General features: G+C 35.3%; 10 protein-coding genes across 10 annotated transcripts; 5 read left to right on the forward strand and 5 right to left on the reverse strand.

The window, feature by feature from the left end:
* Positions 1-291: 291 nt before the first annotated feature.
* Positions 292-2,028, reverse strand: EV154DRAFT_495774 (cation efflux protein). The gene is made up of 7 exons (XM_051600075.1): positions 1,732-2,028; positions 1,563-1,658; positions 1,346-1,482; positions 1,245-1,285; positions 1,114-1,192; positions 946-1,009; positions 292-881 (listed from the first exon to the last, which is right to left on the reverse strand). The coding sequence occupies exons 1-7, from the start codon at positions 1,943-1,945 to the stop codon at positions 448-450; spliced, it is 1,065 nt and encodes a 354-aa protein (XP_051461791.1). The 5' UTR covers positions 1,946-2,028; the 3' UTR covers positions 292-447.
* A 1,727-nt stretch (positions 2,029-3,755) lies between these two features.
* On the forward strand, positions 3,756-6,721 carry EV154DRAFT_495775 (Dolichyl-phosphate-mannose-protein mannosyltransferase-domain-containing protein). The gene is made up of 7 exons (XM_051600076.1): positions 3,756-4,193; positions 4,258-4,374; positions 4,443-4,457; positions 4,531-4,804; positions 4,872-4,980; positions 5,042-5,385; positions 5,441-6,721. Exons 1-7 carry the CDS (start codon positions 4,062-4,064, stop codon positions 6,682-6,684), a joined length of 2,235 nt encoding a protein of 744 aa, XP_051461792.1. The 5' UTR covers positions 3,756-4,061; the 3' UTR covers positions 6,685-6,721.
* A 355-nt stretch (positions 6,722-7,076) lies between these two features.
* EV154DRAFT_574243 (putative Gpa2-guanine nucleotide-binding protein alpha-2 subunit) lies at positions 7,077-8,623 on the forward strand (the record flags this gene model as incomplete). Its single annotated transcript, XM_051606423.1, has 7 exons — positions 7,077-7,194; positions 7,253-7,437; positions 7,507-7,664; positions 7,716-7,974; positions 8,046-8,051; positions 8,116-8,263; positions 8,328-8,623. The coding sequence occupies 7 exons, from the start codon at positions 7,077-7,079 to the stop codon at positions 8,513-8,515; spliced, it is 1,062 nt and encodes a 353-aa protein (XP_051461793.1). The 3' UTR covers positions 8,516-8,623.
* On the reverse strand, positions 8,529-9,770 carry EV154DRAFT_395638 (SGNH hydrolase-type esterase domain-containing protein; the record flags this gene model as incomplete). The annotated part of the gene is made up of 1 exon (XM_051595178.1): positions 8,529-9,770. A coding segment is annotated over one exon (1,242 nt), but the record flags the coding sequence as incomplete, so codon positions are not given.
* A 3,494-nt stretch (positions 9,771-13,264) lies between these two features.
* Positions 13,265-13,647, forward strand: EV154DRAFT_495783 (uncharacterized protein). Its single transcript, XM_051600077.1, has one exon. It carries the CDS (start codon positions 13,293-13,295, stop codon positions 13,575-13,577), a length of 285 nt encoding a protein of 94 aa, XP_051461795.1. The 5' UTR covers positions 13,265-13,292; the 3' UTR covers positions 13,578-13,647.
* Positions 13,648-15,186: 1,539 nt separating this feature from the next.
* Positions 15,187-15,537, forward strand: EV154DRAFT_495784 (uncharacterized protein). The gene has a single exon (XM_051600078.1). The coding sequence runs from the start codon at positions 15,206-15,208 to the stop codon at positions 15,440-15,442; it is 237 nt and encodes a 78-aa protein (XP_051461796.1). The 5' UTR covers positions 15,187-15,205; the 3' UTR covers positions 15,443-15,537.
* Positions 15,538-15,930: 393 nt separating this feature from the next.
* EV154DRAFT_495787 (uncharacterized protein) lies at positions 15,931-17,253 on the reverse strand. The gene is made up of 5 exons (XM_051600079.1): positions 17,153-17,253; positions 17,064-17,082; positions 16,699-16,998; positions 16,537-16,639; positions 15,931-16,484 (listed from the first exon to the last, which is right to left on the reverse strand). The coding sequence occupies exons 2-5, from the start codon at positions 17,080-17,082 to the stop codon at positions 16,415-16,417; spliced, it is 492 nt and encodes a 163-aa protein (XP_051461797.1). The 5' UTR covers positions 17,153-17,253; the 3' UTR covers positions 15,931-16,414.
* A 405-nt stretch (positions 17,254-17,658) lies between these two features.
* EV154DRAFT_495789 (uncharacterized protein) lies at positions 17,659-18,162 on the reverse strand. The gene has a single exon (XM_051600080.1). The coding sequence runs from the start codon at positions 18,130-18,132 to the stop codon at positions 17,929-17,931; it is 204 nt and encodes a 67-aa protein (XP_051461798.1). The 5' UTR covers positions 18,133-18,162; the 3' UTR covers positions 17,659-17,928.
* A 1,387-nt stretch (positions 18,163-19,549) lies between these two features.
* Positions 19,550-21,144, reverse strand: EV154DRAFT_559478 (cytochrome P450; the record flags this gene model as incomplete). The annotated part of the gene is made up of 2 exons (XM_051605554.1): positions 19,550-20,664; positions 20,733-21,144. 2 exons carry the CDS (start codon positions 21,142-21,144, stop codon positions 19,550-19,552), a joined length of 1,527 nt encoding a protein of 508 aa, XP_051461799.1.
* A 455-nt stretch (positions 21,145-21,599) lies between these two features.
* On the forward strand, positions 21,600-23,032 carry EV154DRAFT_495792 (uncharacterized protein). The gene is made up of 7 exons (XM_051600081.1): positions 21,600-21,699; positions 21,754-21,901; positions 21,954-22,036; positions 22,087-22,154; positions 22,214-22,284; positions 22,357-22,844; positions 22,936-23,032. Exons 1-6 carry the CDS (start codon positions 21,605-21,607, stop codon positions 22,672-22,674), a joined length of 783 nt encoding a protein of 260 aa, XP_051461800.1. The 5' UTR covers positions 21,600-21,604; the 3' UTR covers positions 22,675-22,844; positions 22,936-23,032.
* Positions 23,033-24,076: the final 1,044 nt, after the last annotated feature.

Genomic DNA, 24,076 nt, shown 5'->3' on the forward strand with positions numbered 1-24,076 from the left:
ACAGAGTCTAGTAAATCATATGGATCGTGCTCAACCCAACTATAGATTTAAGTGTTAAAAAGGGGGAGAATGGGCACATACAAGTCAACATACCCAGGCTGAGGAAAGTTTTGTTCAAATTCCATTTGATGAAAGGTAACAATGGCCCCACTTTCATTGAAAATTACAAATCTTGTAGAGGTAGTTCCTTGGTCTATAGATCCAATAAATCGAGGCATCTTTTTTTTTGCTGTAAAAAAGTGTGGGGAAAAAGGTAGAAAGATATAAAATTGCAAAATAAAAAAAAAAGGGAATTTCTTTTTCCTATTTATATCTGTGAAAATCTTTTTTTACTAAATCGGAGTAGATTTAAATATTTCTCACATGACAAATGATTTGATTGGTTCTTTCAAAAGGTGGAGGTAACACAGATATTTTAATAAAAAAAAGAAGGTATATAACACATATTTAATCTCTAGGAGTACACATGTCAGGTCTACAATGACTTGTGAAATCGGCTTTATCGGACTCTATTTGTAAGGTGGAGTGATGAACACCATAAATGTCACAGATAATTTGTTGTCCCTTTGCCAAGATATCATCATAGCTAAGGTTCTTGTTCTGTGAGACCGTAATATGAGCTGTCAATGAACTTTTACCTGGTGAAAGAGCCCAGATATGTAAGTCATGGACTGCAACCACACCAGGAATCTGTAAGAGAGATTTCTCAATCGCCTCCGGTTGGATATGGCCAGGTGCTCCCTCCATCAAAACTGCAATTGAATCTTTCACTAAATGGTAGGTTGTGTAAAGTACAATGATGGAGAACACAAATGTGCACAAAGGATCGACAAGTGTGTAATCGGGCTTGAAAATTAATACAATAGATGAAATAAGAACGCCTAATTTTTAGACCGTCTTATTAATCACTTTTTTTTTTACTGCGTTTTCCCTGTTTCTCCTTACCAACGGATGCGAGTAAATCGCCCAAGACGTGGAGTGCAGCTGCTCTGAGATTAATATTGGATTCCTACAATTATATAAAAAAAAATTATAAGAATTCAACTTGAAACTCCTAAGCCTCTCCTTTTTTACTTTGCAAAAAAAAAAAAAAAAAAAAAAAAAAAAAATTACCTTATGATCATGACTATGTGATTCATCGTCTCCATGACTATGGCCATGGTGATGGTTACCACCCAACACAACAGCAAGTCTAATTATAAATTAGAATTCAGATTATAGCGGATCAGAAAAACCATACTTACACTACATTGACCAATACACCAATGGTAGCCGTGATACACATCTATAACAAAATTTTATAAGATGCAAAGTCTAATTAAAAAAAAAACCCATCTCAACTTACAAGTTTGGCATCAATCACTTGAGGCTTTCTGATTCTCTCAATAGCCTCCATAACCAAAAATCCTGTCAATACCCAAATAGTCAAAACTGATACAAGTGCAGCAATCACTTCTGCTCTATGAAATCCAAAAGTGTGCTCTATAAAAAGTTAAAAAAGGGATATATAAGGGTTAATTGTCCGTCGTATTTTTCTTTTTCTTGTCCGGTGTTCCTCTTACTCTTGGTAGGTGGTTTCTCTGCTAAATAAATGGCTGCAAGTGCTACAATGAAACTAGCAACGTCCGATAATAAATGAAAAGCATCAGACATCAAAGCTACACACAGAGAAAAGAAAAAGAGGTGATATTAGTTTCTTTTCGATGATTATCACGCTAGTGCTCATTTTACCAAGAGAGTTGGCAAAATAACCTGCAACTAATTCTGTTGCGAAAAAGGCAAGGGCAATAGTAGAAGCAATGGCAAGTCTTTTTTTGGTGGACTTGGCCGAGGAATCTTCTTTTTGGTTGGAACAATTGTTGATAATAGCGGAACTACCGTGGTTATGTCCATGGTGGGAAATCAAAGGTGAATGCTCTGTAGCATGATCGTGATGGTGTCCCATTTGCTTTATAAAGTAATTATAAAGAAAAAAAAAAAAAAAAGAGAGAGAGAGAGAGAAAGAAAAAAAAAGAGGCTTAAAAAAAAAAAAGGGGGAGCTTTATTATTATTCTATCTCCCACTTTTTTTTCTTGTTATCACGCTATCCCCAATTGGGGAGTAACGGAGTACCGGCTCAGGAAATAAAAAAAGCAGAAAAATAAAAAACAACACAGCGTTTTGACAACTTTGTAAGGGGAGTATTGAGAAACACGTGCTTAATCACACAATTAAAGTGTTACAGGGTGACATCTGGAGCCAATCATTGTGTCAGACCACTCCCAACAGTGAGCCTGACTGTCAAGTGTAAATATGCTTGTATTTATAGATTTTAATAAACCTATTATCCAAAAACCTCTCATGCATTATGGCCATCTCCTAAAATTGTACTAAATTATCTTAGCTTAAGGCAACATGATTATTGTATCTAAGACAATTTTAAGGATCGAGGACGACTTAAGAATACATACAGCTATTTATTCAGAACTTGGCATGCCCGTTATTCTCATCAGTTCATGAATGTATAGGCCGCATGGTTAACAGTCATCTGTTCGAGAGATTTTATACAGGAGCTTGGCGTCAATGAGCACAAATATGTATTAGTGGAAAACAGCCATTCAAATCTCGGGTATCAAATAAAGCTTAAGTTTTGTCAAAGATTGGAGCTTTGAAAGTGCACAGATCGGAAATCATGAGAATTACTTGTACGACCTAGCCTGAGACACAAAAGTTGATGGAGTACCAAACAAAGTCAAGCAACATGCCCTTATTTTACTCGGCGATGAGCTGATAGGAACATCAGCATCCATCCGTTTTAGCCATCTAAAGCAGCCTTAAAGACATTAGTGACATTGAACGCTATCAAAATGATAGCCGCATTCGTTTTTTTTGGGATTATGCGATGGACTTTAGTTTAATACATTCCCCTAAAGGTTTTTTAAATCCACAATATCAAATATTTGTAATCTAATTATGTTGGATGAATAGATACTTACGGCGTCGACAAACTCATCAATAGTCTTGTAACATAGTAATGGCAAAAAATAAGATTTTACTGCATGGCCCTCCATATACTGGTTGTAAAAATATTTCAATCCGGGGGATATCTCCTTTCCAGAGAGATTATATAAAAGTCGCTAATTTGAATTATTCATATCATGATGTTGTAGTTTATAAAAATACCTATAAATGGAGGAGCTTTGCATAATTGTCACTATCTGGTAGGACCCCGACACGTCCACAAATGAAAGACATTCAGGCGATAAATGCCGTTTGCCTAAGTGAACAGTTTTTAATTAAGACTGCATGAGAGAAACTCCAGGGAGAGATACCATCTTTATATGTAATAGAGTCGAAGGCTTATCTCAAAGATATAACGATTGCTGATACATTACACCCCTCGTAAAATGACTAAATTTTTGTTTGTGATAGAATAGCTTGCTATCATACCAATAACCAAGAACACCGCATAAACGGGCCTCTATTCCATAATTCACAAATACATGTAACTTGGTTTAGCTTTCGGTTTTTAACTGAGAATTGATTGTTTCTAATTAAAGCACTCTAATGTAAACATTCACACTTTACATAAGTGACACAATGACACATTACCATATACTTAACCAAAACAATGACGCAATTATTGCCACTGTGCTATTTAACAGAAGTAAAAGAATGCTGCTCAGCCCAAATTAACTATCTAAAACGCACACACCAAATATTTTTTTTGCACAGTTCAGGCGTTTGCTCCCGATTCAAAATAATGTAGAACTGTACCACGTGCAATAAGGGCTTCTTTATTGCGAATAAACCGGGCATTACTAAACAAGAGTTAGTGTGTCTTTTTTCCTCCGCCATTGAGTTCTCTGTAAATGTTTAATCAAAGCATGAATAAGCATATACTTCCTACCACGGCTACACAGAGCCAAGCCGTGGATCTGTCACCTTTCAATATGAAAAAAAGGTTCCTCTGAACCGGCCATTCAAAAATAAAAATAAATATCAATTTAATAAATAACAACGCACGTTCTTTTCTTTCCCTTTTCTTTTTTCTCATCCACGAAAAAAAAAGAAAAACGCGGATGGCCACCATGAAACGAAGACATATTCCCCTGTCTGAAAAGCAAGCGGAATATGTTATGGAAGATCAACAGGACGCATTAAAGCAAAAGACACAAAAATACCAACCAGCCGTCGTCTATTCTTCAAACAAGGTAAGAAACACCTCTTGTTTTGAACTCACCAACTCCTTTTGTTTTTAACCCCCTCTACACTTAGAACATTGCATTTTTACAAAAGAACCAACACACAATCATTACCATCGTCTTGACTCTGATATCCTTTTGGACTCGATTTAGAAAGATTACACTCAGTAATGCTGTGGTCTGGGATGAGGTAAAAATAGAATTCAAATATATATTGTGCCAAGCGAAAATAATTAACGGTTTTTCAAAAAATGAAAGGCACATTTTGGAAAGGTAATAAGTACACTACCTACAAACAAAAAGCCATTGAGTCAACTCACCTTTTTTTCTTAATATAATATTTTAGTTTGGATCTCATTATTTAAATCATGACTTTTATTTTGATGTGCATCCACCTCTTGGTAAAATACTAGTGGGTTTGTCAGGCTGGATCGGTGGTTATAATGGATCTTTCAATTTTGATTCAGGTGCTACTTACCCTGAGGATGTCAATTATGCCTGCATGCGTATCTTTAACGCGTTCTTTGGCGCCATGATGGTTCCCGTTGCCTACCTCACTGCTGTTCAATTGAAAATGTCTTTAAAAGCATCCATTTTGGCTGCCACCATGGTCTTACTCGGTAAAAGGAAGCTAAATTTTATAATATATACACAGGCACTCATCATTACCACTTTTTTTGTTTGTAGATAATGCCTATCTTACCATCAGTAGATTCATCTTGTTAGATTCCATGCTTCTTTTCTTTACCTGTACTTCTCTCTATACTTTGACCACTTTCCACAATTTACGTAACCAGTAAGTTCTCATCAGTAACAACAAAATAACAATCAATAATGTAGTCTCACTCCTATTACAGATCATTTTCTACCGAATGGTGGACTTGGCTTTGTTTGACCGGTGTTTCATTGGGCTGTGTATTAAGTGTGAAATGGGTCGGATTATTTGCTGTGGCTGTTGTAGGTGTATATACGATCGAGGATCTTTGGGAAATGTGGGGTGATTTACAGATCCCCAAGAAGACCTATATTCAACATTGGATTGCGCGTATTATTGGTTTAATCGTTATTCCTGCAGTCATTTACCTTACTAGTTTTGTGTTACATTTTGCGCTCTTGTACAAGAGTGGCCCTGGGGATGCTCAAATGAGTTCGCTTTTCCAAGCTAATTTGGAAGGAAATTCCATGACCGAGAATCCACTTGGTAAGTGTGCTGTTTATTTAGGAACAAAACTTTCTTTTAACCTCGGCTCGTACAGAAATTGCATATGACTCAAAACTTACATTCAAAAATGCTGGTTATGGTGGCGGATTACTTCACTCTCATGTCCAAACTTACCCTGAAGGATCCAAGCAACAACAAGTCACTTGTTATCATCACAAGGATGATAATAACCATTGGACTATTCGTCCTCCTAGAACCTATGATTCCAGCTTATACGAAAACCCTGAGGACGAAAGTTTCATTCGATTCGTCAAGGACGGTGATATAATTCGTCTTCAACATACTTCCACTGGCCGTAATTTGCACAGTCACCCCGTCGCAGCACCTGTCACAACGGGACAATGGGAAGTGAGTTGCTATGGTAATGAAACTGTGGGAGATGTGCAAGATAACTGGAAAGTGGAGATTGTGGATGATTTTGTGTATCACGATAAGGAAAGAGTTCGATCCTTGACCACACGATTCCGTCTTCGTCATGAAAAGATGGGATGTCTTTTAACAGCGGATAATGGTGTATTACCTCAATGGGGTTTTAAACAAACCGAAGTGTATTGCGATAAGAACAATAACACAGATGATCCTCATGCTATGTGGAATGTGGAACAACACTGGAATGAAAAATTACCTGCTGCTCCTGCCAATTCTTACAAGTCTCATTTCCTTCGTGATTTCCTGACGCTTAATATTGCTATGTGGACCTCTAATAATGCATTGACACCGGATCCCGATAAATATGATATTCTTTCCTCTGGCCCCAGTGAATGGCCTTTTGTGTCTGTGGGACTTCGTATGTGTGGATGGGGAGATAACGATGTCAAGTATTATCTTTTGGGCAACCCAATTGTGTGGTGGTTATCCATCACATCTATTTTTGTCTTTGTTGGTGCTACAGCCTTTTATTTAATTCGTATGCAAAGAAAGATTTATGATCTTTCGAACGCTCAATGGGACCATTTCTTTTATGCAGGCAAGACCTTGTTCCTTGGCTGGTTCTTCCATTATATCCCGTTCTTCATTATGGGTCGTGTCACCTACTTGCATCATTACTTCCCAGCACTTTATTTCAGCATCATCATGGTTCCATTTTTAATGGACCATTTCACTCGCAACAGTTCCAAATTAGTACAATACGCTGTATTTGTACCTGTTTATTTGGCTGTCATTGCCACTTTCATTCATTTCGCTCCTGTTTCTTTTGGTTTAGAAGGTCCCATTTCCAACTACTCTTCACTTGTATGGAGAAAGAGTTGGAATCTTATTCAAGAGCATAATACCTAATTAAATAAAGAAAAAAAAAAAAAGAAGATAAAAAAAACGTGTTTTGTTTCTCTCTCTTTCTCTCTTGTGATTTTCAAACTTTGAGCGGACAAAAATTGGTTTTTCCTTTATGTGTTACCTAAACCTTATATAACTGAAAGTGCATTTTCCCCATGAGGTACAAGGACATAAACAATATATTAGCGTTTTTTATAAAACCTTTTTTTTTTTGCGTGACAATATCCAAAGGTGAAATTGTGGAATTTTGTCACACGCATTCTTTTGTATAAAAGTCAAGTGTAAAAAATTAGAGTAAACTTTTTTTTTTCCCTTTTCCCTCTTACTGAATTCACCCAGCAACCAAATACAGATACATAAAAAAAAAAATCTTACAAAAAAAAAAGAAAAAAAAAATGGGAATTATGAAGAGTAGTTTAAAGACTACGAGTACGCCAACAAGTCGCTTGATTGATAAACAACTTAAATTGGATGAAAAGCGAATGAAGAAAGAAGTGAAACTATTACTGCTAGGCAAGTCTAAAAAAAAAAAAAAGGGTTCAAAAAAATTGGTGTTAACCTTAAAAAATAGGTGCAGGAGAGTCAGGGAAATCCACTGTATTGAAGCAAATGCGATTAATTCATGCTTCCGGCTTTAAAGCAAGTGAAAGGGAAGGGTTTCGTGTGGTTGTCTTTTTCAATGTCTTTTCAACAGTACAGACTTTATTAGAAGCATTGGAAGCTGCAAATATACATTTTTCAGACCCTTATATGCTAGTAAGTTTAGTTTTTTTTTGTGTATCTGTTTGAATAAATTAGTTAGCTAAAAAATCTTTTTAAACGTAGGAATATGCCAGCTTATTTATCGAAACCCCTTCATTAGAAGAAAATCAACCTTTTCCCGAAATTTATCGTGAACCATTAAAACAATTATGGAAAAATGAATACATGCAGACAGCACGTAAGACAGGGACCATGCTTGCCTTACACGATAACATAGACTAGTAAGTATAATTTTAAATTAAAAAAAAAAGCCTAATTTTATTTTTTTTCAGCTTTTTTGATAAAATTGATACATTATGGGACCCAAGATACACACCTACAGATCAGGATATCATTCGATGCAGGGCAAAGACAACTGGTATTGTCGAGACAACATTTCATCTGGGTCCATTAACTTACCGTATGTTTGATGTGGGTGGACAACGAAGCGAGCGAAAAAAATGGATCCATTGCTTTGATAGTGTCACATCCGTTTTATTTGTGGTCGCTATAAGTGGATACGACCAATGTTTAGCTGAAGATAGAGACTCAGTAAGTTTTTTTTGTATGACATAATTTTTAAGATTTTTTTCTTTGTATTCATTTTCTTTTTTTAATTATAGAACCAAGTAAGTAAAAAGGAACACGAACGAATACAAGAGAAAAAAAAGGCTTACACTTGTTTTCATTTAGATGCACGAAGCACTTATGCTGTTTGATACAACATGTAATTCACATTGGTTTGTAAAGACTTCCATGATTTTACTTTTAAACAAAATTGATATATTTAAAAAGAAAATCCAATATTCTCCTATTGAAGAGTATTTCCCAGATTACAAAGGTAAGAAAAGAAAAAGACTGGTCATGTACAACCTAATACTTATGCAAACGCTATTTTAATGTAGGTCATGTTCAATCTTATGACGCCGCCAAAGATTATTTTAAGAGGAGATTTCAAAGACTCAATCGTAAACCTGATAAAAGAGTCTATGTTCATTTTACAGATGCAACAGATACAAATTTATTACAGCATGTCATGATGGCAGTATCTGACATTATTTTAAATGAAAACCTAAGTAGTATTATGATGTAACCTTCATAGGCCCAAACGTTAATAAACCCATACCACCGGTAGATACTATATTACTGATCGGATTCTTTCCATACCCATAATACAAATCCAACGTTTTGTTTCCAATTTCGCTTGCTAACAATATGCGAACAGTGCTACCATAGATTGCGGTTTTAAAAATGATTGCTTCTTCAATACCCGTTTCAGTATTATGTAAGCTAAATCCTTGTGGTGCCTCTACCTTCTTAAACGAGGACACATTTCCAAATGTAAGTCTTAAAGCAGGCGGGCGCGAAGTATTTCCCTTCTCATACTCCACAGATTGAATGTAGGGGCTCACCATAGTTCCCTTGTTGTTCATGACTGCATGCGCTGCAATAGCCACACGATCACCCATCATATACTGACCCTTTAGACTGAGATGAATACGATCATCCAATGGACAATCCACACTTGAGACCGTGGCAACATTCTTATCAATCAAGGCAGCTTGAGCAGCCCGCACCAGACTCCAACCAAGGTCATAATTACCATCTGCTAACTCTCTGGCAATTTGGACTTGTACAACATTTAAGTTACTACTATTTAAATCTGTACGTGCATGATCAATCCAGGATTTCATGCGGGTCTTGTAAGTGGATGCAAGTGTGATATTACGTGTGTCTGACTCTCCTTGATACCACAAGATACCGGCAATTTTGTTTGATCCACTAGCCTCAATTCTACCCAACATGGCACCATACAATGTATCATTCTTCCATTGACTTGAGTCTCTTAGTAAAGTCGGACTCCACTGGTCCAGCGTAACACCACCATGAGCACTTGCGATCAAGCCAACAGGCACCTTCTTGCCGACATCCTTTTCGATCAACTCTTGATACTTTTTTGCAAAAGAAAGGGCCAACGATCCCCCACGAATCAAGGGAAGTTCTGGATTGGTGACAGTGCCGTCTTGAATATTATAATTGACATTTCGAATAGATTTGGATAATTCATGGACAGGATCTTTTGCAACCGACCAATTTTCGGTCATGTCAAATAAATGAAAGGTCTTGTCGTGAATCAGTTTTTCAGTGTCCTTGTGGGTCCATGGATCCTTGAAGTAGGCGAAACCTCTCATGTTGCTTTGGCCAGCCAAGACCCAGACATCACCGACCATGATATTCTCGGCACCATCCATTGTGTAAGGACCGCCGACCCCATAAAATAGCGTGGTTCCATTTTTTAATGCAACTTGCACGCCTTGTGCGGAGAAATCACGTTGTATCACTTGATAGGATCGCAGAGACTGACTTGAAATAACAGACATTGGTTTATGGAGAGGAAGAAAAAGGAAACAAACAAACAAAAAAGTGTGTTGTGTTAAATACAAGTTTGAAAAAGAAGAATTGTTTCTGGGGAAATAAGGAGGTAGTTAGGAGTGTAGGAGTGAAACCTATTCACCATGCTCCCTTTTAGTTTGCTAAGCCGTCGAAATTATGGGCGCTTATATTGTTGATATTATAGGTTTCCGGTTTATAATAAAAAAAAAAAAAAAAATGCTCGGGTTCAAAAAACTTTAAATAGGTGCTAAACCTTGTCTACGCTAAATCCGTCAATAATCTATAAACGAGAGAGCTTTTAGTCTCAGATGTTGAAAGTAGATTTTAAAAGGTGTAAATGGCGTGTAAACAGAAATCAAAAAGCGGTAAAGAGCTCGGTTGATCGAATGATTTATGTAGAAACAAAAAAAAACTGGACAGCTTTCCATTGAGTCCATGAAAAAAACGAGGGGTGGGTAAATTTTGACACATTTATTAGCGGAGTCAAATGCCGTAAACGTTGACGAAACCATGATCTTTTATTCTTGTTTGCAATCCAAGAAGAAAACCCCAGGAACGGGCTGTCAAATTGGTTTTCTTTTTTGGGAACACTAAAAATAACCAGTTTTTCCGAGATAAAGAATAGGCCTGGGGAGCTGGATTCAAAACAAACAACTTTCATTCGCTTCTTTGTTCGGGTTGCACCTTTTCACAATTCGTTATGATTTTCGTCATCTTGTACTAGTAAATAGGCAACACGTTTCTTATATATTCATTGTTTTACGTAATGTATTTAAAATAAATATGACAGTAGTCAGCTCAAAATTCCCCTCCCTTTTAAATAAACAATGTAAATGACAGAAACAATAACAATAGAAAATCCAGTTTTTCCCGTTTTTTCCTACATTCCGTTCATGTGAGCAAGTGTTGCACACATAATAAATGCCGCTTTACAGGTGCATGAATGGGGAAATGAAACACGATGATTTCTGGTAACAGTGATCGCCACTGTGTTTATTTAATTAAAAAGTCAGTTGGGAGGAATTCATACCGACTTTTCATTAAAAACCCTATTTGGACACCCAGAAACATGTTCGTTATGCAGAGGTTTGATGCTCAAGTCTTTATGCAAAGCAATAATTCTAGGCTGGCCTCTCATACCGCATTGATTGCAGCCATAGAATGAGTCCCATAAAAGTTGCATGGCTTTAAATATACCCCTCGAAACAAAAAGTGCATACTAAATGTGACTTTGATCCTCTCGGGAGTATTTAATTTGTTTTTTAATACTTTTTTTTGCTTACTCAAATATGCGTGGTTTAGTTTTGTTAACTTTTCTTTGTTTAGCCATATCAATGGGCAGAGCAGCTCCTAGCGGCATAGTTGGTCTAGGAGATACAGGCGCTTCCAATACAGACAGCTCACAAAACCTAAATATAGTTACAACAGGAGATAGTGCCTTTGATGGTCAGCAAAATAAATTTGACCCAGTAAAAGGTGTCAATGGCATAAGAACGTCATATAACCCAGTGAAAGGTGTTGATCCCGTGGGAAAGATATACAACGTTGCTAATAGTTAATCAATATAATCTGTGGCTCCAATATTTATACTTGTATAATATAAAAGTCAATAAATTACGAGATATTCAAAATGTGATATATACATGTATTTCGGCTCTTTCATAACCTTAATTGGATAAAGTACATATCCCTTATTTAATAGTATATGCTTTTACTGTTATAAATGGCTAGTTTACAATTATTTCACTTATAAACTTATAAAAAAACAGAAAATGATCTTCTTGTGGACAATGAGGCGTATTCTTTATTACAGCCAATAGTACCAATTCCTTGTTATTTCTGTAGGTAAAATGTTTGTTACTTCATATTCGAAAAGCCAATGGAATGGTTAATGTCTGCACTTTGCGTGAAACTATAGCTTGTTCAATTGTAAACAGGTGTTGAAGCTTTTATTAATCCTAAAAATAAGGAATCTAATCCTATGCAGGCATAGACATTATTTTTATTATCGATGCCAAATAACCCATCGGTTATTAGATAAGTCTAGATAATTTTTTGGCGATCACTAACGCATTGTTGGGCCTTTTATTTATATGTGCATGATGTAGCATCGTTAGACACAAAACAGTACATATATAGTCATATTAATAGTTTACGATTAAACGTTTCTGTCCCCCCCCCTTTTTTTTTGGAAAGAATAACCCGGTTTCATCGTCTCCATGACACATCGCTGTAAATTATGCGAGTAGTAACTGTACTCGACAGCAATTCCAAGAGACATGTGTGACAAAATTACGAGAGACAATAAAAGACAACGATGCAGAGAAAAGCACAACGTAGGTTCTCAGATCTTTTTACTATTTTCTGGGATATGCATCTTTTATTTTATTTTGTAGCATGCGCTCAACATTTAAAAAACTAAATATAAAAAAGGATGGGTTTATATGCATATGTTGAAATTAATTGATTATAATTTTACAAAATACGTACTACTTATTTTTAATTTTATCAATCGCTGTCATTACGGTATGTTCGTATAAAGAAATGGCCGCTCCAACCGATTAATCGAATATTGCCAAAGTTCGTAGAATAACTATCAATTTAGCAAGCGATAACAACACTAATGCTGGTACTAATGTGAGAGATACAAAAAACAGCAGAAGAGACGGTTATACAGATTATGGCCATTACATTGAGCATGATCATCGAATAGATCCTTTGAAAAAATTATTTGGTGAGGCACCTTATGAAATTTAATGAAGCTTCCTTATCTAACTATTTTATAGTTGCCCTGCCAAAAAAGCACCCGACCAGCGAAACAAGGTTGGCATCAATTAAGTGCAGTGGTTACAGTAAAGTAAACACGATTAAATAATGATCACTGAAATATATGGTTTCAATCAAAGCTCAATATTTCTCTAGTGAATACAATTTTGTTTTCTCATTAGTTTTGTCTACTGCAGAGCCATAAAAAAAATATAAATCAAGTGCCACCAATATTCTTATGAATCAAATATATCCCAATGTTGTTAAACATGGCCATAATTTATCTTCGTATCTGCTTGTGTCATTTATTTAGGTATTATTAGTATTAATATGCAGGGATCTTGACCCTAAATATTGGTAGTACTCCCGAAGGTTCTAAATCGTATTATACAACAAATCGGGAATCTTGCATGTCTTTACATTCAATGCATCATAAATTGTTTTTGATCCAGTTTTTGTTAATAGAAAAGCAAAAGGTAGTGCCACAATAGATATTTTATTTCACGGGACGTCTTCAAAAAATTTAATCATGTTTATTATGGTTGATGTATGTACCTGTTGACACCGCAAACCATACCAGAGCTTCTTGAAAATACGTTTAAACTTTGAATGACAATCTTAAATGCATTGGTATTTAAACGCTAATTATTCGAGAACGAATGAGTTTTACTTTCACTTTCACTTTCTCTTTCGTTTCCAAATAAAATACCATGACAAGAAATATGCGCAGTTTGGTCTTTTTTGCTTTTTTTTGCTCAGCCCTGTTTTTGGTTAAGGCAGCTCCCAGTGGCATTCTTGGATTGGGAGATTCAGGTGGTGAAAACAGAGATAATTCAGTAAACGACGAGTTTGTATTGAAGCAAGATTCATTCATGTCTGGTAAAAATAATGTTTTCATTCCTTCTAATGAAGTAAAAGGAATCAATGGAGTTGGAACTCCAGGCAGCAGGGACAAAAAAGTTTTCAATGGTCGTTTATATAAAAATAAAAAGTGAGCAAATAATATCGGTTTTATTTAACTAAATCCTGCAAATAAATAGAGCCTTGCGTTTGCGTAGCTATTAATCATCAAAATACTTTACGTTTAACATTTTTCTACAACTATAATATTAACGTTTATTTTTCCTTAAATAAACTGCTAAACTAGACATCGGCATTTATTTTTATCATCAATGCCAAGTGATGCATCGGTTATTAGGTAAGTATAGATAATTTTTGGAGAACACTAACCCATTGATGGGCCTTTCCTTTATATGTGCATTATGTAGCATTGTTAGACAAAAAACAGTATATATATAGTCATATTGATTCTCTAAAATTAAATGTTTTCATTACTTTTTCCTTTGAAAGAAATACCCATGTTTACCGTCAATGATACATTGTTGTAAATCATGTGTAGTGACTGTACTTAACAACAAGCAATTCAAAAGACATGTGTTACCAAATTACGAGAGGCAAGAAAAGATAACGATGCAGAGGTGAACATAGGTTAGATAATCAGAGCTTTTTAGTACTTTCTGGGATATGCAACTTTTTTTTTATATTATGCCAAAATACGATAGAATGCACCCAACATAAGAAAGTTAGATATAAAAAGAGACAAGTTTTAACATGTTGAAATTCATTTTAGTCATAAGTTTACAAAATGTGCACTACATATTTTTTGCTTTTGTCCATCGCTGTTATTACCACATGCTCATATGAAGTGATAGCCGCTCCAGTCGATGTGTTGAATTCAGCTTAAGTTCGTAGAGCACCCACCAGTTTAGCCAGCGCTGGCAACACTTATGCTGGTAATAATGCGGAAGCTTCACAAGACAGCAAAAGATCCAACTATGTCGATTATGGCCATTCCGTTGAGCACGATCATGAAATAGATCCTTTGAAAAAACTACTTGGTGAGGGACATTACAATGTTTAATGACGCTTCATCATCTAACTATTATTATATTTCACTTTGTTGTAGTTGCTTTGCCAAAAAAACAGCGGTTCAATAAAGATAATAGCTAAACCAAAAGACTAATCTATTCTAGTGCTGCGGTTGTACGAAAGTACACCCGTTTAAATAATGATCATTAAAATAAATAAAATAAATACTGATTAAGTGTAAATTTAAGTGGACTGTTGCTGATGTCCTTGCAAAATAACCATGAGTACCTAATGTTGTGGAAAATTGGTAATAATTTACCTTCTTATCTGCTGAGGTCTCTTATTTATTTAGGTGTTTAGTATCAATATGCAGGGTTTTTTTCTAACCCTAAGGATAGGTAGATCCGAAGATTCTAAATTCTATTATAAAACAAATCGGTAATCTTATATTTCTTTATATTTAATGGATCATAAATTGTTTATGATCAAATTTTTTGAAGTAGAAAAGCAAAATGTGGTGTCACAATAAATATTTGATTTCATGGGACGTCTTTTTAGAACATTTGATCATGTTTATCGGTTGATGTATGTGCATGTTGACACTGCAAACCATACCAGAGCTTTATGGAAATACGTCCAAGCCCCGAATAATGATCTCAAATGCATTGGCATGTAAACGTTAAGCATTTGAGAACGAATGTGTTTTTCTTTCTCTTTCTCTTTCGTTTCCAAATAAGATAATTTAACAAAAAATATGCGCAGCTTGGTCTTTTTTGCTTTTTTTTGCTCAGCCATGTTTTGGGTCGAGGCAGCTCCTAGTGGCGTTCTCAGCTTTGGGGATTCAGGTGGTGATAACGCAGATAATTCAGTTAATTATTACTTTGTAACTAAGGAGGGTCCATTCACGCCTGGTGGAAATAACGCTATTGTTATTTCTGATGAAGTAGAAGGAACCAATGTAATTGGAACTTCAAGTAGAGTTAACAAATAACTCTTTAATACTTTTTTCTATATAAATGAAAAATACGAGGACACAGAGAATTTATTTTAAAACTTAAATTTAGAAGCAATTACCTCTTCTATAATCATACAAATAAACAAAGACTCGCGTCTGCGTAGCAATAATTGATCAAAAAAAGAGATAAAATACTTCAATTGAAACATTTTGCTACAATTATATTATCATATTGGATGTGATTCTTTCGCATATAAAGATTCACATACAATCTCAAAAACAACATCTACAAAATCCGTTTTGTTTAAGATATGTAAGAAATAGTGAATCTTATAATCTTAGATTGAACATTGATCAAATTAAAGAATTCATCAAACAACGGGGCTGTAATCAAATGGACTGAAATAAAATGGAGCGAGCAGTGTTTTTAATGCCCCTTAAAAAAAGTGGGACAATCAAATACAGTCGTTCCAACGCCAAAGGGCGGGTTTTAAAAAAAAGTGCGGTTAATAACTTTTCGCAAAGGGTGGTTTTAATTTTTCCAAATGGCAGTTTTGATTCATCCAATGGCCGGTTTGATTTTTCCAAAGGGCAGTTTTTGTAATTTGACTGAGGTGCTCTACTTAAAAAACTAATCGTTCCAAAGAAAGAAAAAAAAAGTGCGTTGCCGATTCATTAACATGCTGTATTCCTGTAATTGTCAAATTTCGATAAGATAAAAATAGATGATCATGCTAGTAACCATGTTCAGAAAAAAGTGACCATGCTCTGTTAAAGTGACCATGCTCTGTAAAAAGTGACCATGCTCTGAAAAAAAAAGTGAAAAAAAACGGTTCAAAAAAAAAGTTATTTGTGAGTTTTTTCTGACAATTTTGTTATAGTCATTTGCATTCTATAAGATTTTAATGTTCGTTAGAAATAAACTTTATCTATAGAGATCTTTGTATTGGTGCCTTTCTGCAATCAAAATCCTTCATGAATTTGTGATCAAGTAGTATATCTTCTCTGTTATATGTTGTGACCATGTTGTTTATTGGTAAACGATCCACTGATATTTTTTTTTAACTTCGGGTGAGATCTAAAAGAGTAATTCTGAGTAAATCAATAGATAGTGTCTATTTCTTCATTACCTGACAAAGGATCGTATATCTTCGCTATCTCTTGATAGACCCGCAAAGTCTATCACAATCAAACAAATATTAGTATTGGCTGCTTTGATATGACTCATCATATCTAAAAAGGAAAATGATATAAATTATAATTCTTTTGGCGATAAATGTATACAAATATACCTTGGGCACTTCCAGAAACATTATTCAATCGCTTTACAAGGGATTTATTCTTCTCGCATAAATCTCTTGAGGCGATTTCATCCATGCTGTTAGAGAAGGGGGAAGCATAAAAGGTCTTGACTGAATATCTTTCTGTAAGCCTAATAGCCATAGTTTCTAATAATCGGACTCTGACATCGTCGTTTTCTTTTCCTTTTGATTTTCTTATGTAACCTATTAATTCATAGCCTTCTTCTTCAAGACTCTTCATAAATGCTTTGTAGTATAGAGGTTGATTTGTTATTTCTAGAACAGCATTATCTATAAAAAGAAAATAAATGAATTTAAATGTTACTTTTGTAGTAAAGCTGGTAGCTTAACATTACCAAAAAACCCTTCCTTCATCTGAGGTCAAAAAGGGAAATGTTTAGACCTCCGTATTTTTTTCAAACGTATTTTTTTTTATACCACTTACAGCAAGTCTGGCCAAGACCAGAAGGCCAGTATAAATAAAACTATTTACAGTGCAATCACAGCCATTTACAGCCTCTGAGTTTCCAAAAACTCAAGAACCCTCTTATAGCAAAGACTAGCCGCAGCCGCAATGTCACAATATGTCTTTTTTTTTCATTTTAGCTTCTTTTCAAAGAAACAAGAGTCACTACTAAGCTAACCTTTTTACGAGATCGGTTATTTTTATACGATAAAGAAGTATGTTAAGGGAAAAGAAAAAGGAGAAGAATAAAGTGCGTGAACCAGCTTTATTTGTAGGCTGATAAACAAGCTTATGTCAGGATGATTTAATTACTTGTTTCATCTTTCATAATGTTTAGGCCTTTACTTAAATTAGAAACATTGGCAAAAACCTCCCAAGCAAACCAGAACTTGGTAGTTGTCTATCTGCGCTCCAGTAGTAGCTTGTAATGACAGTGAAGCAGATTTTATGGAAAACAGAAATCGATCATCCCATGAAGTTTAGATGATATGGCATGTCAATCGACGTGTAGACCATCGTGTGATTCTAAAAAATACGTTTATTTGAAAAAAATACGTTTGAAAAAAATACGGAGTTCTAGACATTTCCGTCAAAAAGGACCGACAAAGAAAAAAATGGTGATATAACAATATAAGTGTTAAAACAAAAGTTAAACAAATCGATTTTCTAATATGTAGTTACAACCCAAACTCACTTAATTGTACGCGTTCTTTTTCTTGTGTTTCTTGAGAAGAAATTTTTGAATTTGATTCTTCTTAATTCGATATATAACGATGAAATTTGAACGGTAAAGTGTTGACTTTTATGTCCAACACCAGAACTGGATCAGTAGGATCAACTAAATAGCAAATGTCTACATCACCAATGTCCTCTATTTTTTTGGAGCAAATCGCTACATTTTCTTCAGTAAACTCTTTACAATAAAAAATACAAATAGCTTGTTCACGACAAATGATCATATTATCAAGTGAAAAGAAAATGGTATTTTTCAGAGCATGGTCACTTTTTTCTCAGCATGGTCACTTTTTACAGAGCATGATCACTTTTTTCTGAGCATGGTTACTAGCATGATCATCTATTTTTAGCTTATCGAAATTTGACAATTACAGGAATACAGCATATTAATGAATCGGCAACGCACTTTTTTTTTCTTTCTTTGGAGCGATTAGTTTTTTAAGTAGAGCACCTCAGTCAAATTACAAAAACTGCCCTTTAGAAAAATCAAACCGGCCATTGGATGAATCAAAACTGCCATTTGGAAAAATTAAAACCACCCTTTGCGAAAATTTATTAACCGCACTTTTTTTAAAAACCCGCCCTTTGGCGTTGGAACGACTGTATAATATTTATAGTAGGTAAAAGAAGATGCATGTTATAATACGAGCTGCCGTGGATTCAGATCATGAAAACATACTGTACAATTGATTAAAGAATGTCTCTGAGTTTTTTTTATTTTTTTTTAATTTTCAGACACGAGATTTTAAACACTGTAATGTGGCTGTAAATCATTTATTTCAGGGTGTCTCATGCGATGCATCGAAAATTCTCGATTCAATGCCATTTATGCAGATCAATTTTTTTTAATATTTTCTGTTATCACTCATTGACTCATGTCCCGAAAAGTAAAATAGTGCCGTCAGGAAGGCCCATTGTATATCTTGAAAGATCGCTGTACAGTCGCATATAATCATTTTTCATACTTTTTAATACAATAATTACATACAAATCGTATGAAACAAGATTAAGTATGACTGTAAACCACCAGTGTAATTGACGAAAACAATTTAGTCACTATTGTGAAGTTTTTGATATCATGTCAAAAAATCTAAAATAGACATTTAACATGTTCTCTCCCCCGGAAAGAGCCCCATTAGTATACCCGTAGCATAGTATGCAATGTATAATTTAAATACCCTTCATTTTTGAAAAAGAAACCAAGAATCACTAATAATTTTTTTTATAAGGACTAGAGGAGAAGTTCTAGAATATACAAACATCCTATTAAACTTTGTATCTACGAAGACATTCATGCGCAAAGAACAACTTCCCTCCAATTCCTTTTTTTCTCTTTTTCTTAGGAGGTTCGGTTCTTTAGTCTACCCCAAGTTATAGATTTGAGCATGAAGAGGTGAACACCCTACATGGAATTCATGCAACAATCGAGCCATTTAAACAGATCTCATGTAAACACCCCATTTTCGGAAACAGTAGAAGCGCCATATTTTAATTGATAGATTCATGTCAGTCTCGGAACAAACAATAAATATATTAAATCGCAGTAAGACTATACAAATAATTTATTAAAGGCGATGTTATTTTTTTTATAAAGTACATGACTATTCATGAGAAAAGATACAGATACAGTGTGTAATTTTTTTACAAACCCTCAAACACCAAGTGTTCGAGGGGAGGAAATCTAGTCATCCCTAGAAGAACATTGTCTTTTGCTCGTTTTCCAGATTTAGTTCTGATATTATAGCGAACAAGCATCTCTGCAATTACATATTTGATTTCGTTTGCTGCAAAATATCTACCAGGACAAGCATGAGGTCCAATACCAAATGCAAGATGATCTAATCCAATAGCGGTGGATTTCATTTTTCTATTGAGGAAACGGTACCCATCAAAGACATCCAAAGGAGATGCCCCTACACAAACTTCGCCAGTATCTTCATCAACTGATAATAAACGGTTATCGCGGTGAGCCTGCTCAACAGCGCCAACCACAAGACTACCCTTTGGAATGATGTGGCCTGAAGACATGACGGTGTCCTGTAATGAAAGATGATGCATACCAAGATAGTCCACATTGCATCTTAGCACTTCCCTGAAAAATGAGTCCATCAGGTCAAGTGTGGCAACTGATTCAGGAGTTTTATCATTTCCAAGGGTTGCGATCTCTTTTCTCAAGTCTTCAACAAGTGACGGACGGCATGCCAGCTCATGTAATGCAAACGAAGCGAAATGTGAAGTAGTATGAATACTGGCTAAAGCGATACCATTGAAGTGATATGCAGCATCTTCCACGGTTCTAAGGGCTCCATCTTCTTTGGGTAGATTAAGAGCCATAGTAGCAAAAGTTACTTCATAATTATCACCTACTTCACCACTTCTAATTTTTTGTAATTCAGGAACCAATAGTTTCATGATGAGATCCATTTCATGCTCCACAGATAAAAAATTTCGTACAAAAAAGCTACCGATACCAAAAGGTAAGATGCTTAAGAAGACACCAGCTTTGATGATCTTTCGTGTAAATGTAGCCATACCGGCGATTAATTCTTCATTACTACCGACTTTACTTCCAGCAAAACAGGGGCATGAAATATAGGAAATAATGACGGTCAAAAGATTTAGGATGTTTACGGATTTTTGTTCACCTTGTTGTAACGTGAGCTCCTTATCGAGAGCTTTCTTCAATGAACTCTGAATCCGTTCTGAAAAGACATCGATTTGGTTTTCTCTGAAATTGTGTCGAATAGGGTATATGACTATTAACAAACAAACAATAAGTATTTTTATTTAAACAATAAAGTTTTACTTGTGATAAAAGACTTACTTGGATGTTTTTCTCTTGGCCCGATCTGTTCGACAACGAACTTATGCTGGTAAGATGCTTTTACAACCTTTGCAGACGGTATTAATACTTCAATACCGCGATTGAAATTGAAATTCTTTGATGACTTCATGACTTCTCCAATCAAGGGACCCGTCACCACAACTAAATTGCCTTGGCCAGGAATCTTTAGTCTGAAACAAGGTCCAGCCGAATCTCTAACTTTGTCGAGGTATTGTCCAGGATTTTCTTGAAGAGCTAATAGGTTACCCAAAAAGGGGAACCCACCTTTTATTAAAGGAGGTAAAAGAGACGGATCATATGCGCAAGATTTTCTGTTTGATCGCTTATATAATCGCCATAGAATATATGTAATTGTGGCAGCTGCTGACAATGTGATGCATTCATTTTTCATAAAGTTTGTTATTTTATTACTTGGGTAGCTAATAAACTTTTTTGCTGGTTCAAAAATCATTGTGAAGATAAAGACGGGTATAAACAAAAAGAAGAGAAGAAAAAAGTAAATGTACAGGAATATATATATGTATGTAGGAAATGGGGGGTTAAAGAGTTGGGATCGAAAAAAAAAATTTGTTTTTGTCGTCCGGAAATGTTACTCCGCGGTTTACAAATCGGCTTGTATTCGTTTTGTTGCTGCATTATTAGCGCGCATTATCATTTAAACATTTTCTTGACGTTATTGACACTGACGATCATTTAAGCAGTACAAAAAATTACCCCATATTTATCTATTGTGTCACCATGGTAACAAAATTTGGTTTCGGTTGCCGAAGCTGTGTTTCCAGTCTGCAACTTGAGTGGCTTATAAAGGCATCCAAAAAAATTAATTATTTAATTATCTTTCTTTCCAAAAAATGTCTTCATTAGCAAGCTTGATTAACAGCGTAAAAGCAAATACCGCAAATAATGTCCACCTAAAGAAGGGTTTAAAAAGAAAAACAACTGCAAAGTATGCACACGACTAATGAAGGATAGCCCCGGATAGCTAAACCAATTATGTTAGGTCAGAGCAGCCAAAGAAAGTCATGGCTGTTGAAGTTAAGAAAACTGTCGCTAAGACAGTAACAGAGCCTCGTGTTGTTGTATTCGATGGCTCAGTATTACACAAGAAGGCTTCACTTGAAGACAAAGCATCGAAAAAGAAATTCTTGGTAAATATAGACATTGCAGCTCTGTTCCTTTGTTTTTTAAACGTCATTGTAGGATTCAAGAATTTCCACAGCAGATCCCAGTAGTATCGTGGAACACAAAAATAAGCCTACAGCAAAGGATATGGAAGAGGAAGCGTAAGCTATAGGTCGCCCTTGTAATCAACATGTACTAAGTCATTGTATAGTGAGAACGAAAGACACGATGTGGAATTAAGACAGTTATTAGCAACCTCCGACCTTTTAGAGGAACTGGGTAAATATGGACGATCGGCACCATGAGGAAAAATAAGTCTTAATGTGTTGATTATGTAGAGAGAGATGAAATGACTTCAAAGGAAAAGAGAAAAAGTACCATGAAAAAACTAGAGACTTTAGGAGCCAAGGTATATACCTAGAGAGAAATGTTCTGCAAACATTTTGATTTATGCGGAATTTGCTTTTATTATTTTATATAGGCTGAAGCAGCTCAAAGAATGCCATTGTCACTAAAGTTGAGTTTGGATGAATCAAGAAAACAAAAGGGAATTGCTAGATTACAAGCAGCCAAGGATACAGGTGTTTACGATAAGTCTCTTAAGCATCTTTATGTCAAGAAGGAAGTTAAGCAACGTGATCGTAATCCTGGTATCACTAATGGTCTTGGTCGTATGAAGGGTGCCACCTTGACAATTAAAAAGTCCGACATTGAGAGAATTAAGCGCGAAGGAAGTAAAAAGAAGTCCTCCGGTGGACGAGGTGGCAAAGGCGGTAAAGGTGGTGGAAAGAGAAAGTAAAATATATGTATCATCATCATCATCATCAATATTATAATGATTATTTATACTTTGCTCTAAACACTATGTATGGTAATTCGGACGGTTTTTTTTTTGCACGGCCAATCGAAACGCAGGTCGAAGCAACAGACATGTATCAATATTATAATGATTATTTATACTTTGCCCTAAACACTATATATATCAATAACATAATGATTTATTTATACTTTGTCCCAAACACTATATCAATATTATAATGATTATTTATACTTTGATCTAAACACTATGTATGGTAATTCGGACTGTTCTTATTTTTTGCGCGGCCAAGCGAAACGCAGGTCCAAGACACAGACATATATCAATATTATAATGATTATGTACAGTCGCTCCAAGGCCAAAGGGCGGATTTTTTTTATATATCCAAAGGTGGCCATTCATAATGTACATCTCACAAAATGAAAGTGATAGCTGATTTATACCTATAGTAATAAATATTCAAGAAGTAGTTGATTCTGATTCGATGTCAAGTGCGATTTTTTTTCTACGCTTGTTTATAAAAAATTCAAGATTCTTCCGACAGCTTTGATCATTTCTTCCAAGCCTATCAATAAAGAAGAATTAGATATTAGTGAAGACTCCACTTAAATCTACGTTTTGGGCGTACTAGTGCTTTTTGTTTTTTCCTTCTGGTATCAGTAGCTCAAATGGCAGATTCATACCTACAACGTTAGCTGCACTATGTCAATTTATCTCAAGCCCCAGTAAAACGTTTTCCTTACATGAGGCTCAATCTCATAGTATTTGTTTTGTCTGCGAAGCAAAGAGTTATGATGATAAAGAATAGCTTTTATTTTCGTAATTTTCTTCTTCTTTTGATATGCCAATATGAAGTCTTGAGACTAGTAGATGATGAGTATGATTTGAAAAATCCTACAGATTTTCCTTTGTCGAATAGTGATTTCCAGTTTTTATTTTTGCTAACTATGTTGTTGGATTCATTAAACCCGTTTTCACGCACAGTCAACTTTATGCTGCTTTATATAGGGTTCGCAACCCTGCTAATCTCAAGATAATTTTACTGAAAGAGCCGCCATTATTAACACTCACAGACAACGTTGTTATTTACCGAAGTCTTAACTCGAACAGAAAACTAAATATATATTATTCATTATCAATAAGCTTTATTTTTATCCCATTTTTAAGCATTGAGTGGCATCGGTGGCTCGCTGCAGGTGCTAGATCGCCCCCAGCAGGAACGTAGGTTATTTTTACCGTAGTGAAGCGAAGTGGGCTGGGGCTGCGATCTCGTAGATAATAAAGAAAGAATCGCATTAAAACCGGACTTTTGATTGGCGCAAAAAGCCACCCCTTTCCATCGCCTGTCAAAACAATTTTTTAAATCCCTTGTACATAAACTTTT

Source organism: Mucor mucedo (assembly GCF_025094135.1).
Source record: "Mucor mucedo strain NRRL 3635 chromosome Unknown EV154scaffold_11, whole genome shotgun sequence".
Lineage (NCBI taxonomy): Eukaryota > Fungi > Mucoromycota > Mucoromycetes > Mucorales > Mucoraceae > Mucor > Mucor mucedo.